The sequence below is a fragment of the Candoia aspera genome, chromosome 4, assembly GCF_035149785.1.
Source record: "Candoia aspera isolate rCanAsp1 chromosome 4, rCanAsp1.hap2, whole genome shotgun sequence".
NCBI lineage: Eukaryota > Metazoa > Chordata > Lepidosauria > Squamata > Boidae > Candoia > Candoia aspera.
In genome coordinates this window covers 969,830-984,124 of record NC_086156.1, presented here as the reverse complement: position 1 = coordinate 984,124, position 14,295 = coordinate 969,830, and the positions used below count along the sequence as shown (strand labels likewise).

At 54.5% G+C, this 14,295-nt stretch overlaps 2 protein-coding genes across 2 annotated transcripts; both read right to left on the bottom strand.

The window, feature by feature from the left end:
- Nucleotides 1–3,170: 3,170 nt before the first annotated feature.
- Nucleotides 3,171–3,945, bottom strand: LOC134496124 (gastrula zinc finger protein XlCGF7.1-like). Its single transcript, XM_063301879.1, has 2 exons — nt 3,901–3,945; nt 3,171–3,785 (listed from the first exon to the last, which is right to left on the bottom strand). Exons 1-2 carry the CDS (start codon nt 3,943–3,945, stop codon nt 3,171–3,173), a joined length of 660 nt encoding a protein of 219 aa, XP_063157949.1.
- A 149-nt stretch (nt 3,946–4,094) lies between these two features.
- Nucleotides 4,095–6,086, bottom strand: LOC134496123 (zinc finger protein 485-like). Its single transcript, XM_063301878.1, has 3 exons — nt 5,927–6,086; nt 5,137–5,238; nt 4,095–4,201 (listed from the first exon to the last, which is right to left on the bottom strand). The coding sequence occupies exons 1-3, from the start codon at nt 6,084–6,086 to the stop codon at nt 4,095–4,097; spliced, it is 369 nt and encodes a 122-aa protein (XP_063157948.1).
- Nucleotides 6,087–14,295: the final 8,209 nt, after the last annotated feature.

The following is a 14,295-nucleotide window of genomic DNA, read 5'->3' as shown; positions in this document are numbered from 1 at the left end:
CAAGAATAGAGGGCCCCCAGCCCCCCCCCCCCCAGCAAAAATGCAGTTGCCAGAGGAGAACTGCACATGCTCTTAAACCAGGATCCCCCAAAGTGGTCAAAATGGACCCTGCAGGGTTGATGGGACTATCCAAGGGATTGATGTTACTATTTGTGGTACTATCAGTTAAAGTAATTATTTAATGAGTGTTTGGGGTTGATGAACAACTTGAAACTTTGTGAAGGTGTCAATGAGCTGAGGAGTTTGGGGGCCCCCAGCCAACTCATGGAGCACCCATGGGGGGAGGAGACCCCCTTCCTGTTGAGAGCTGCTCCCATTTTCAGGAGCCCACTCAGGAAGTCTTCTGTCTAGCCCCCCACCCCATCCATCCATCCGTGACCCTGATCCTCCCACAGGGGGAAAAAAATGGTGGAAGGGAGGTCTCCCAAAGGGGCAGAGAGAGGACAAGGGCCAAGAGGTGAGCAAGCAGCAAAGGCATCTGCTTTGGGCGGGGCGGGGAACAAAGGGTCACGCTACAAAATACGTGTTACAGCGTCACGAGGCAAAACCAGCAACTTGCATGTTTGTGTCAGACTCTGGGATGCAGAGTCCAGACAAGCTGTTAGAAACGGGACAGTAGATGACACGGGGGCGCTGCTTCTCCAGGGACAACAGAGGTGGAATCTGATGCTTCGGTGCCAATATGGCCAAAAGGCCAGTTTTGCGCATTCCAGGCATTACTAAAAGTATGCAAGGGGGTGCACTGGGTGAAGCTACTCAGGGCACTGAACACGACCCGGCAGTGGGGGGGATCTTGGCCCCAAGGCAGCTGGTCAGTAGCAAGATCCATCTGACCACTTAGTGCCCCTTTGGACTATGGAGCAAGAGGCAGACACGTGTGGCACCTGCAGCAGGTTCCTCAGCTTCTGACTCTCTTACAGGAAGGGTTGGGGCAGGGGGAGCTGCGAACGTGCTGTGAAGACCAGCAGCCAATGTAAGCTCTTCTCCAGGCCAGACCGCATCAAGCTCAGGCCAGTGACTGGGTGGGGAATTCTGGGAGTTGAAGTCCACCGATCTTGAAGCTGCTGAGGTTGAGAAACATTGAAATAGGGCATGAAGAAGTTACTTTTTAAAATAACTTCTTTTGTGCTTTGTAATAATCCCACTCCAATCTCTCTATTCCAAGTTTTTTTTAATTGTAGAAGACCAGTGCCATCTTCTTCTCTAACTGGAGCATTACATTTTCTTTTGGGGTTTCCCTTTAAAGAAAATAAACGCCAGTTTTGTATTGTCAAGATTTCGGCAACTCTATTTGTCTTCCACATCGAAAATCTGTATTTTAACCTATGTGCTTAAATATGTTATCTTCTCTTCTTTTAAATAAAGTCTTCATGTGAGATTGGTTTATCTCCCAAGGCGGGAGGGAAGAGCCGAGTCTGCCCACCAGATACTCATATGCTAGATGACCAGAAAATGGCACTGTCAAAGTGCCAACTTTTGTAATTTGGCCTTTTAGTCCCTAGAAGGGTAGTGCGGGGTATGAATACTTTTATCACACGTCGCGGGGCTGCAGGACGACCCCAGGTGAGGCATCCTCTGGAAGAAAGGTGGTAGCACCAGGAACCACTGAACGCCTGCTTGAAAGCAAAAATGAGGGCCAGGGTGGGCAGACTCGCTGGGCCTCTGGGACAGGAGGCCTTATAGGATGAGCAACGTGCTTGAACTCCATGATGGCGTGATTACACAAAACCTTTAACCTGCTTTTGCAAAATAATTGTAGATTAAGATTTGCAAAAGATACGAGGCATTATAGAATGATTGCGCAAGGGGTGTGGGTAGCAAAGAAGGTAATTACTCAATGTTGGAAATAAAGAATGTATCATGGATATGCAGTTCTGTATTGCTTTGAGTTCCTTTGGTTTATCAGCTGATAATCTCATGACACAGAAAATCTATCTATGGGGTCATTAGGAGTAAAAAACAACTTGACGCCACATAATCCATCAACTTCATGACCCAACAGAAAGAGAATGCGAAACACTGAATGATTTGTTCAAAAATTAGGCCGAAAGGAATCTTTGGCATATAATAGAAAACATTGCGTATGCGCCTGCCCCTTTAGCTTTTTATTTTTTCTGCAGAAATAAGAATCACACCTTTTTAAAAGGCTTTAAGAAACCCCCCACCCTCAGCGCTTCCTTTCTCACAGAGACCAGAGGATTATACAGCATGCTTTCTTCCGGTGTGTTCTAGAAGCATTTGTCCCATTTCTTCCTCTCTGGTGGCGCCCAGCACCCACCTGCAGCTCATTCTGGGCACGGGCTCGTCATGTGCTTCACCAATTCGTTTTTCCAATGGTAGCCCCTCTCGCAAAACCAAGATTATGGCAACCAGCTTTATTGATAACTGGCAAATAGAGGGAGAAAATGTAGAAGCAGTGAAAGACTTTGTATTCCTAGGTGCAAAGATTACTGCAGATGCTGACTGCAGTCAGGAAATCAGAAGACGCTTAATCCTTGGGCGAAGAGCAATGACAAATCTCGATAAAATAGTTAAGGGCAGAGACATCACACTGACAACAAAGGCCCGCATAGTTAAAGCAATGGTGTTCCCTGTAGTAACATATGGCTGCGAGAGCTGGACCATAAGGAAGGCTGAGAGAAGGAAGATCGATGCTTTTGAACTGTGGTGTTGGAGGAAAATCCTGAGAGTGCCTTGGACTGCAAGAAGACCCAACCAGTCCATCCTCCAGGAAATAAAGCCAGACTGCTCACTTGAGGGAATGATATTAAAGGCAAAACTGAAATACTTTGGCCACATAATGAGAAGACAGGACAGCCTGGAGAAGATGCTGATGCTGGGGAGAGTGGAGGGCAAAAGGAAGAGGGGCCGACCAAGGGCAAGGTGGATGGATGATATTCTGGAGGTGACGGACCCGTCCCTGGGGGAGCTGGGGGTGTCGACGACCGACAGGAAGCTCTGGCGTGGGCTGGTCCATGAAGTCACGAAGAGTCGGAAGCGACTGGACGAGTAAACAACAAGCCCCTCTTGCAGCGGGGACACTGGGTTTCTCCCCGGTGTGGACTCTCTGGTGTATCAGCAGCTCCCTCTCGGTGCGCAGCATCTTCCCGCACTGAAGGCAGGTCGGCCCCTGGCCCGTGTGCAGCTGCTCGTATCTCTGGCACAACACGCTATGCCGGTACTTTTTCCCACAGTACCGGCACGTGAATGGCTTCTCTCCCGTGCGGATCGTCTCGTGGCTCTTCAGGCTGCTTTCCATGGTGAATGTCCCCCTGCACTTGGGGCAGGAAAAGGGCTTCCCCCTCGTGTGGGTCCGTGTGCTTCTTCAGGGCGTTGCTGCGGCGGAAGCTCTTCCCACACTCCGCGCACTTGTGCGGCCTCTCCCCAGTGTGGACGCCTTGGTGGGAGGTCAGCGACGATTTCTGCCAGAAGCGTTTCTGGCAGTAGCTGCACTGGTAGGGCCGCTCTTTCAAGTGGCACCAGTTCGTGTGGTAGCTCAGCAGGTAGGTGCTGGCGTGCCCCTTCCCACACTTGGCACACACAAAGGGCTTCTCCCCGGCGTGAAGCCACTGGTGCCTCTTCAAGCTTGTGGCCGACTGGAAGCTCTTCCTGCAACTTGCGCAGGGAAAAGGCGCCAGGTGGCTCTTCTGGTGGTTGTGCAGGACTTTGATGGTGATGAACTTCCTCCCACACGTCTCGCGCTGGAAAGGCTTGTCTCCCACGTGCAGCTTCTGGCGCAGGGTGAGGTATATTTTCTGGCTGAACCGTTTCCTGCACTCGGCACACTGGAAGGGCTTGTCTCCCGAGTGGGTGGTAGAGTGGGTGTGCAGGTTGGCCTTCTGACTAAACAGCTTGCCACAATCCTGACACTGGTAGGGCTTCTCCCCAGTGTGGACTCACTCGTGGACAGGTAAGTGAGTGCTCCGATATAACGTCTTCCCGCATTTGTGGCACTTGTAGGGTCTCACACCTGCGTGGATCTTCTTGTGAGCAGAGAGGTTGGTCCTGCTGTTAATGGTCTTCCCACAATCATTACATCTGTAGCCCTTCTTCTGTGTTGCACGACGCTCCTCCAGTGCTGGACTGTTCCTGGGTCACCGGGTTGCCCCCCCCCACTTGTGATTCTCTTTTTTCTGTAATGTTTCAGGGTAGCTCTTTTGATGTACACCTGGCCTTTCAGGAAGGGCAACTCCCTTCTGAGCTGCTAGAAGAAAGAACCAGGATGTGAAACAATTCCTTTCAAACACCATTAAAAATGGTGACATCTCCCCATTTGCTGAAAAAAAAACCAAACCCACATTTGATGCAATGACTAGTAAGAGGAAGAATGACCGGAAAAGCTGTGTGTTCTGAGAATCTACATGCAGAGTTGTGAGTGGTTGTCAGCTTGTGTCCTCAAAGCTACTGATCGTTATTCATGAGTGACTGGGTAAGCACTAAGCTCGATAAGGAATATAAGGCAGCCAATTTCCAGGGGGCAAGCTTAGTGAAAGAGCCTATAGAGAGAACTGGCAGAAGCTTGTCTGATTTGTCTGTCTTCTGCCTGGGATATATTTGCAACAAATGGAAGTTCGTAGAAATCCTTGGAGAAAAAGTCAAAGGACTGGAGCTGCGATGAGACAGGACACAGATTTATCCGTTCAAAGAAAGTACGTTCTACAGCACAAACAGGCAGGGGAAGCAACCTTTTATAAGAAAGCCAAACAGACAATGAGCAACGGTAGAGGGTGAGAGTGTCAATGAGATGCAACAGACAGAGAATACATTCTGCACTGTTGGAATTCAAAGAATAGTTTTAGGCCCCTGTGAAGAAACAGGCTCTAAACCTTCAGGGGAAGAGACACCCCTGAAAAGGAAAGAGGGCAGTGAATCCGTACAAGGCAGAGAAAAGGAAATTGTGCCCTGTAAGGAGACAAAGAGGGGACCACCAAAACAAGGGGATGCTGACTGGCACATCGTTCCTAGGTGCCAACTGCCTGCTGGAGCAAGGATCAAGGGCAGGCCTACACAACCCCCAGGACCCATCAGTTCCGGAGGCAACGGTCCCTGCTGGTTGATGCATGCATCATCACCCAGACAAGCCCCTGAAGCTTTGGGGATGCAGCTTCCTTCTGTTCCACAACGGCGGCTACTCACTGAGGAAGGGGGCTGCTGGGGCGCCCCTCTCCAGGATGTCCTTGTACAACTCTTCCCCCTCTTCCAGCTGGGAAACGAGCCCCGGTTTGGCAGTCACCAGGCCTGTGGAGAGACTGCTGAGAGCCACGAAGCAGGGCTGGGGGAAGGGGCCGTGGTGATGTCAAGGAGAGCGCAGCTACCTGGGGCAGTGGCACTACGGCACCCTGAAAGAAATGGGTCCCCTCCGAGGAGCTGTGCAGAGACGGCAGCCTCCGTGGAGGAACTGCGCTCGGGGCAGAGAGGCTGGAAAAGGTGCAAGACCAGCTGGGTGGGGAGAGGTCACCTTGTATGTACTGACTGGGTTTCAAAAGCGGGAGTTGTGCTTTGCTGTCTCTTCCCCATCATACAGGGGGGCCTCCTGGGAGACGGGGCAGAAGGAGGCGAAAAACGTGTCGTTTGGGGAATATTGTTAGCGTTTGTTCTGGGCAGCCCCTCCTTGTGCGCCACCAGCAGACCCCATTCAGCTCTCTCCTCGCCACAGAGCGCATCTGGTGACTCTGGGCCAGCAGCGCTTTCTCACGTCAGCCAAGCTCACGGGATCCCGTGGATTCTGTACAGTGAGAAGAGACCCACCCACGTAACTCAGCTTGAGCTTCCAGAAGCAAGGCAGGATGGAAAGACGATCTTTTGGAGCCCACCCGGGACTCGGGGCCAAGCCCCTTCGGCAGGGTGCCAAGCTAGGGAAGGGTCTGTTGGAGATGGCAGCCGTTTGGTCCCCCCCCCCCGCAAAGGCCGAGCCCCTCCCTCTCACCAAGCAAGCGGAGGTTGCCGTAATTCTTCAGCATCTCCTCTCGGTACAGCTCCTTCTGGGCGTCTGATAGGATCTCCCACTCCTCTCGGGAGAAAAGGATGGCGACGTCCGCAAAGGTCACAGCAGCCTGGAGTAAAGGGGGAAAAAAAACCCTCAACATTTATAGGATTCATTTTGGGAACTCTAAGTGTCAGCGCTCATCAGTTTTTTCGGGGCGGGGAGGTGGCTTTCGAGCGAGGAGCCGCAATGTTCCGTCCGGCATCCTCTGCTCTTTGGTATTTTAATCCATGACTTGGATGAACAGGGAGAAAATTTGCAAGGACATAAAAGCGGCGGGGGGAGGGGACAGATACATAAACTTAAAAGTGGGAAGACATTTGGAATCATCTTGGTGGGTCAGGGAAACGAGCTGAAAGGAAGACACATGAAATTTAACAGAGAAACCTGCAAAGCGATGCAAAGGACAAGTGAGCAGGTACAGGAAGGGGGAAACCTGACCTGGCAGGGGTCCACATTAGTTAGTTAGTTAGCTGATCGTACCCTGAGGCGGCCTGCTGGTGTCAGCATGTGAAATCCTGCCAGCAGAAGGATGGGATGAGTGGTGTTAGATTAGCCAGCCTGCTTGTGCTGGAAGGAGGGACGCAGCGGGTAATTGCTGAGCCCGCAGTGCCGCGCTTCCAGGCCAACCGGCCTGCGCTACCGAAGCGGCGAGAGGGACGGCGCAGCTGCCAGGAGGAGAGAGCAGGAAGCCTCTAGAAAATGAGGAGGGGCAAAGGGGGTCTCTGTGTCCGCAATTGGCGGTTTTTCTCCAGACTGATCCCTGAATCGTGTCTGATCACTATGAATTAATAAAGATTTCTTTCATATCCTGTAATGGATGGTGACTAAGAACTTGGGAATTAATATCAAGGACCAGGAACGTTACAACTGGCTTTAAAGCGCGTTTCCCAAACCGCGGAAAGCTAACGGCCCGCCTTGGGCCGCCTCGGCCGGGCCCGCGGGCGCCGGGGCGGGGGGGCGCCGCGGGAGGGCTTGGCCGGGGCCGGAGGAAGGCGGGGCCGCTCGGGCCGCTTCGCCGGAGGCTGGGCGCCCGTCACCGCACGCGCCCGGGCGGGGGCAGGACGGCCCCGGTGAGCGGGGGGCCGGGATCGAGGGCCTCCAGGGTCCCCCCCCGCCCGCCAGCACTGCAGCAGGTGTCGGACGGAGGGGCCCTTCAAGCGGCCGCCGGCCGCAGCTGTCGCTCGGACTCCCCTCCTGCGATTCCCGCCCCGCCACCGGCTGGACCCGACGGCCGTCTCCGCCCGGAGCAGCCGCGGCTTCGCGCTCACCCGGCCCCGCCGCCGCCGCCGCCGCCGCCGGGCGGGCCCCCTCTCCTCCGCGGGCGGACGGAGGCGCGGCCCTCGCGCAGCCGCCTCTCGGGGGCCGCGGGCAGGGCCCGGGCGCGCGCGGGGCGCCCTTCCTCGGGCCCGCCCTTGCCTGGGCCGCCGCCCTCCCGCGGGCCCGGGCCCGGGCCCCGCTGCCGCTCCTCCTGCTGCTGCGGCGGCGGCTCATCGGGGGCAGGAGGGCTCCGGGCAGAGGCGGAAGGCGGCCGGGAAGGCTCCTGATCTGGGCCCCGCGCGCCCTCCCGCCCGGCGCGCGCCCGGCTTGCAGGCGGGGCCTGGGGGCCCCTCGTGGCCGCTGCGCGCAGCCCCGAGCCTCTCCCTGGTCTCCGCGGACCGGCGCTCGCTCCCTCCCTCCGCGATTCCCCCCCCCGAGGATGTCCGCCCCGCGACACCAGCCACCGGGCGAGGCTGGCGGGCGGCGCCCCTTCCTGGGGCTCCGCTTTGAGCCCCGGGCCGCGCCCTCCGCCGCCCTGCCTCGGCCGCCCCGCGCGCCCGAAGGGGGGCCGGCCGCTTCCCGCCGCCCTTCCAGAACTTCGCCAGAGACGCGCGGCGCGGGCCCCGGAGCAGCGGAGGCCGCGCGGGCGGCTGCGCAGGAGCCCCGGAGGGCGGCTCTCGAGAGGGACCCGGCGCCCAAACCAGCGCGGCCGGGGATCCAGAGGCGGGGCCTGATTGCAGACCCCGCTGCAACCGCGCCGACGGGCCACCGACGGAAGCAGCGGGGCCTGCACCGGCGCCTGCGAGCGGGGCCTTGGCTGCGGGTGAGCCGGCGGGAGGAAGGCCGCGCGCCGCAGACGCGTCCTTCAAGAGTGGCTAGCAGCGCGCCTTCGCGCCGGCGTTGGGGGAACATGAGGGCAGGGCCGCAACCGGGGTCTGTGTCGCCCGGGGCAAACGTGGATTCCGCGCTCATTTTGGCGCCCCACCAGCGCGGCGCCCGGGGCACCTGCCCGCTTGCCCCCCCCCCAGTTGCGGCCCTGCATGGGGGCTGCTGGACAAGCAGGCAGAGCTGCCCCCCCCCCGCAGGGGCAGGCTGGAGGCACCGGCGGGACTGCCCTCGCCGATGCCACTCCGTCTCTGGAACGGGAGGGCTGTGTGGGTGGCACTGCCCGTGCTGGGTCTGCTGAGCAGGGGCCGCTCCGCAGAAAGCAGCGGGGAGGAGCAGCAGCCGCAGCGCAGAGCTGGCGGCATGGCTGAAGCCTTCCTGGGGTCCCCAGAGGGGCAGCTCCGCGGACGAGCGGTGGTCCCCTCGATGGGCATCCCTTGGGCCAGGAGCAAGTTCTGGTCAGGGTCGCACCCTTGTGTCGGCTCAAGAGCCCCCCCGCGGGCTTCGTGGGGCACCTTGAGGACACCCTCCCAAAGCGGACGGGGCCCCCTGTTCCTTTAGATGATTCTTATTATTTTAATTGGGCCCTTTTAAGAGCCTCGTCATTCCTTTCTTAGGTGGGAGTTGCAATGGGTGCAGTTCCTCTCTTCACCAGGAGAGGGCGGTGCAGGGCTGAGACTGTTTCGGGATAGGGCAAAGGCTGCCTCGGTTTTGGCGTTGGGGGATCTTGGGGGACTGGAACCGGGTGCCGAGGGGGTGCTGGGGGAGAGAATCCAGAGAACTTATTTCTTCCCCCTGAGAATAAGGATCCCTGGTGAGGGTCAGGGTTAGGTGCATTCTGGACCAGTTGTAGCGACTGCATGCTCTTCAAGGGTAGCCCCATTTAGAGTGCATTGCAGTAGTTCAAAAGGGAAGTGACCAAGGCGTGAGCGACTGTCCTGGCCCAGGAAAAGGCGCAACTGGCACAAAAACAAATCTGAACAAATCCTGCCCTCTTCCAGCCACCTACTCATCGCTGCCACCTACTTGAGCAGGAGCCATGAATCTAGGAGAACCCCTAAATTGTGCACCAGCTTGGTCTGGGAGAGTGCCACCTTATCCAGTCACAGATGACATCTCACCAGACTTTGGGGGCCAAAACCCACAGCCACTCTGTCTTGCCAGGGTTGAACTGAAGTCATTTCCTCCCCTCCAGACCCTCACAGCCTCCAGGCCCTTGGTCAGCACCGCAAAAGCACTACCTGCCCAGCCTGGCTGGAGAGGCGTAACCGCGTGTCATCAGCCCATGGATGATGCCACACCCGTGCAGTTGAATGACCTCACCCAGCGGCCGGGACGGACGTGCCTCTGGTTTGTGGAGAGCAGAGCCTTCCTTGAAGTTAAGAGAGCGTTGCCGGCTCTTCTTGGTTCTTGGCCCCTATTTCCACCGTCACTAAACACATGTCTGGCCAAAATCCACCAACCGGCCAGGACAGCAGTTGCAGCTCTGGCCGCTTCCAGATGGGAGGGCAGGTTGATCCTCTCGTGGTTCTTCCTGCTGCAATTGTTTTTTCACCCATGTGCAAGCAGAGAGCTGCGCTGAGGAGGGGAAGGCATTTGGAAGGTGGTGCTCCGGGGCGCCGCTCAGTGTCAACGCGGGAGGCACCTGCCTCACCCCACCTCCCAGCTCTGCGTCTCCAGGTTGTGAGGTGAAAGCCAGGGTGGGGTAAAGGGGCTACAGCAGCGCAGGACAAGGGGCTTGGGTGCCGGTATGAATCGCAGGCCCACAAAAGGGCTGCCTTTACGGGGAATTCCTTCCCTTCGTGATGGCAGAAAATCGTCCCTAAGAATCCGTCTGCCTGCAAAAATTGGAGGGACCCTTTTCAGTTTTGCCTCCAACGCTCTTGTTGGTCATTGAGTGTGTAGATTTGGGGATCTTCATTCGGTCAGTTTTCAAATATTCTGCTTTTCGCCACCAAGAGAACCTCCTCAGTGAAGCCCCTCAGGGCTGAGACGCAATTGCCGGGCATCGCAGTGGGTTCTTGCAGGGCTCGGCTGGCGCATCCCGCCTTTAGGTCTTCCTTGGTCCCGCTCCCTCCGGACCTCCCCTGCCCCTCTTCTGCCTTGCAGACCAGGACCTCCCCAGAAGGCTGAGCAACGGCTGCGGATGACCCGGCGACGGAGACCGCTGCTCTCAGCTGCCCGTTCCTTCTGGGGATGCTGTGCGGCTGCCAAAGGGATGCCCACACCCCAGGAAATCCAGCTGTCCCACCTTTGCCACGACCATTCAGCACAAACCTCTGGCCTCCACGCTGGGATGGCGAATTCTCCCTCTCAGCCCAAACCATCTCCTGGGGAAAGAAATGATTGGACTGGTGCAGTGTTTGCATTACAGTTGCCCTGCGTTAGGCGCATGAGTTTCTTCAACGGAGCAGCCTCCAGTCCACTTGCCCTGCTGTCTGCTGACAGCCCCGGAGGTGAACGGCTGCCTCTCCGGCAACACGCCAATCGCTGGGCAGGAAGAGGTCAGGGCCAGGGGAGGGACAGATGACACGGATACTGTCCGTTCTGCCACCCTCTCCGGAGGACAGAGAAGGCCCACCGACAATGAAGAACCCTTGGCTGATCTTGGCTGCCATCTTGGTTGTGGTGGCAGCTGCCACTGGAACGAAAAGGGTGAGCTTCCTCGGCTGACGGTGTGGTCCGAGAGGGAATAAGAAGACCGGGGGCTGGGAGGGAGGGAAGGGGAGCAGAGTCTCCAAGCTCAGCTCTGAGTTTCGAACCCGTCCTTCGCTCCAAGCCCAGGAGATGCCTCGAAGCAACAGCTGAGGGGCATCCGTGTGTGTCTCTAATGGAGGAGGAGACCCTTACCCCTCCTCCCCCCGTTGTAGAACTCCTGAGGTGCTCTTGCACTTTTGAGCTTTCTGGAGTTCTGCTGCCTCCTGAATATGGGAATTTTGATCTGGTCATTTCTGGGGGGAAAGAAGAAAAAGGTATTTCTACAGAGGCCCCCAGTGGATTCTTTCTTTTAGGAAAGAGGTGAAAGGATCCTTTCCTGGGGGAGAGTGGGGAGGGGAAGGTGGAGAAGGCGCTCCAAAGAAAGAAAAAAATCCCTAGATGATCATCTTCTTGCTCTGTGGATAGTTTTGCCTTTCTTCGGCTCTTTGGCGCCTTCCCTTCCCCATAATCTCTCCATGAACAAAACTTTTTTTTAAAATGTAACTTCGATCCACCTCACAAGTGGACTGTGTGTCTAGATACGGATGAAGGAGGGAGAGAGGAGCTGTGTTCGCAGAACACGCTTAAGCAGGTCAGCTAAATCCCAGTGATTGCATTTGCCCATGTTAACCATGGTTGGTTCTTTTTTTTAATTATTATCTTGGCTCATTTTTTGTGCCTCAGCAAGTTGCACAAACCAGACCTTTTGGTTAGTCTATGGCTGAGCGAATTATATGAACCTAGAAAATGGGCTAACCTCAAAACGAAGTCAAACGTGTTACAAAAACACACCCTCTGGTGGTGTTTTCCCAACATGATCAACCCGATCAAGTACAAGCCTAAGATGCTGGCTTGGGTTTTTTGTGGCTTAGCGTGATGTGGAATCCTAACCCACCTGTTTGGTTTTCAGTATCCTGAGCAAACTCGGGAAATGATGAATGCAGTAACCAGGCTGAGTGTTTTATTGTTGCTGTGGTTGTGGTTGTTCTTTTTGCTATAGAGGCATTTTAGCCTGAACCTCTCCTCTCTCCGTGCACAGGACCGGTATATAATGAGGCTTTTAAACAGCACATATTACCCTGGAGGTTACTCAGTCCTGAGCGCGGTGAGTACCTGGGGGACGGAGGGGAAGTGCAGAACCCTGGCTTTCCAGCTTAGCAGCAGCAGCAGAGAAGATGCTAAGATGGCCTTGGATGGTGCCGCTGTGGGTTGCAGGGAGGGTCTCGTGTGTTGATCAAGCCTGCAGGCTAGGTGGGTTGCAGGAACAGAAGCCTTACTAGTGCAAGCATGGACCTTCAGTGCTGGTGTCTCCCCGCCTTGGAGATCCTCTAAGAAGCCCCGCGGTTAGTCCGAAGCTAGCTCACTACAGTAGAGGGGTGGCTGGGATGCAGGCTCATCTCCCTGTCCTGAAACTACTCCAGGCCTTTCCTTTTAGGCCAGCCTCGCTGTATGTTTTACCTGCTTCTTGAACATTTGAAATCCCTTGTTGTAGGCTTTGCCTTCTGCAAAGGGCATAACTGTGTCATTCGTGCCATATCATATCACGATGTTGTGACATCACTTGCCTGCACCCATGGCTGATCCCAGACATGCCGATCTTCTGAAAACCATTTTTTCCCTGAAGGACAGAGATACTTTATTAATTGGATGGTTGTTCTCTGCCATTTGAAAATGGTAACGCTTTGATGTTGTTTCTCAAAAGCTCTGGGCTGCTGGGCAAAAGGGAGGGTTGTGGCTGCCAAAAGACCAGCACTATTTGTCTTGAAGCTTAGCCAGTAACCTCTGGCATTTCCCAAAAACAAGGCAGAAGGCAATGGCCTGAAACTGAGCTCAACCTCTCCTTTTGGGTGCAGTTCATAGTTCTTACTGAACACGATCCTCTCGGTAAATCAATGTCAACAGCCAGGCATCTGCCAATTTATAATCTAAGTTGGCGGCCTGTGCCAGGACAGAAACTTCTTTCACTTAAATCTGATTACATTTTTAATTCTCCATCTTTTGACATTTTGAATTATTTTTGGATTTTCTAGTCTAGCTGGGAAATATCACCCAAACAGTAGAAACTGTCAACATCTAGCCAACAAGGGTGGATCTCAAAAAGATACTAGACTTGATAATGAAATCACTCTTGATAGCTCAACAGTGTCTTCATTTCCATTTTTCTTCATCAAATCATGCAGATGTCCTTCCATACATTGGGTCCGTTATGAAACCATGGAGAAATGCCAGGTGTTGGTGTAGCCAGTAGTGTTATTGGTTATCCAAATCTCCAGGGGCAGGGGTCCTTGGGGGGGGTGCATTTTCTCAACTTTTTTTTTCTTTTCTGAAGCCCTTGGAGGATGATTTTTGCAATATTTGCATTATTAAAGATGAGTGATGCAGTTTGGAATAGTGGTTTAAGGAGGTGGATTAAAAGCTGTGAGACTGAATTCTAGTCCTGCCTTCAGCACGAAGCCAACTGGGGGACTTTGGCCCAATCTCTCCCTTGCAGGACTAGGAAGAAGGCAATGGTAAACTGCTTTTAAAATGTCAGAAATATTGCATGGACTTTGTTTATTTATTTATTTACATTTCAAATTTCATCACCGCCTGTCTCACTGAAAGAGCAACTCTGGGCGGTTTACAATAAAACTGAAATAAATAAAGATTAAAAGACAATAAAGACAATATTCTTAAATGGAAGCATAAATATAAAATCCAAGATAGAGGTGTTAAAAAGTTCATAAGTTAAATTCATTTATTTCATGGGAGCCTCCTCAAGGCGCTAACCACCCCCAGGGTTGATTTCCCCCCCGCCCCACGTGAATTGGCAAAGCCAGGTCTTCACCTCTTTCCAGAAGGCCGGGGGGGGGGGCGCTGCCTCACCCCTGGGGGAAGAGTGTTCCGTAGGGCGGGGGCCACGGCAGAGAAGGCCCGCTTCCTGGGCCCCGCCGATCAGCAGCCCCTCGTGGACGGGGTCTGCAGCCTGCCCTCCCTGCCTTGTTCCTCTAGTCATCGTGAAGCAGGGTTGATTTGAAGGACCATAATAACGATATGCAATGGACAGAGGAGAGTTTGCAGCATTAACCAATTCAGGGGACCTCCCCATATTTTCGAGAGCTTCAGCTTCCCTTTTTGTTCACCACATTTCTCCAACCCGCTTTCTCTAACTCTGCAGCTTCACAAAACTTCATCCAGGAGAAGAAGCGGGTGGAGATGTAGGCGTTCTGCACAGTAGATTCCGGAATTTTAATTTTATTTTTTGATAGATTGTATCTGTGAAGAACTTAAAAAGCACCCCCCTTCCTTTAGCTCTTATTTGAAGCTTAATTTTCATAAGAGCTCATGCCCAAGTGGATGATGTGCTTGGCCCAAACCTGCCTGGCAGATTTTGAACCCCCCTCTTACTTTGATCAGGGTTACCAAATCGGGGGCAAAGCAAAATGACCACTGGATGGCAGCCAGAAATACAGGAAACTATTACTGGTTGC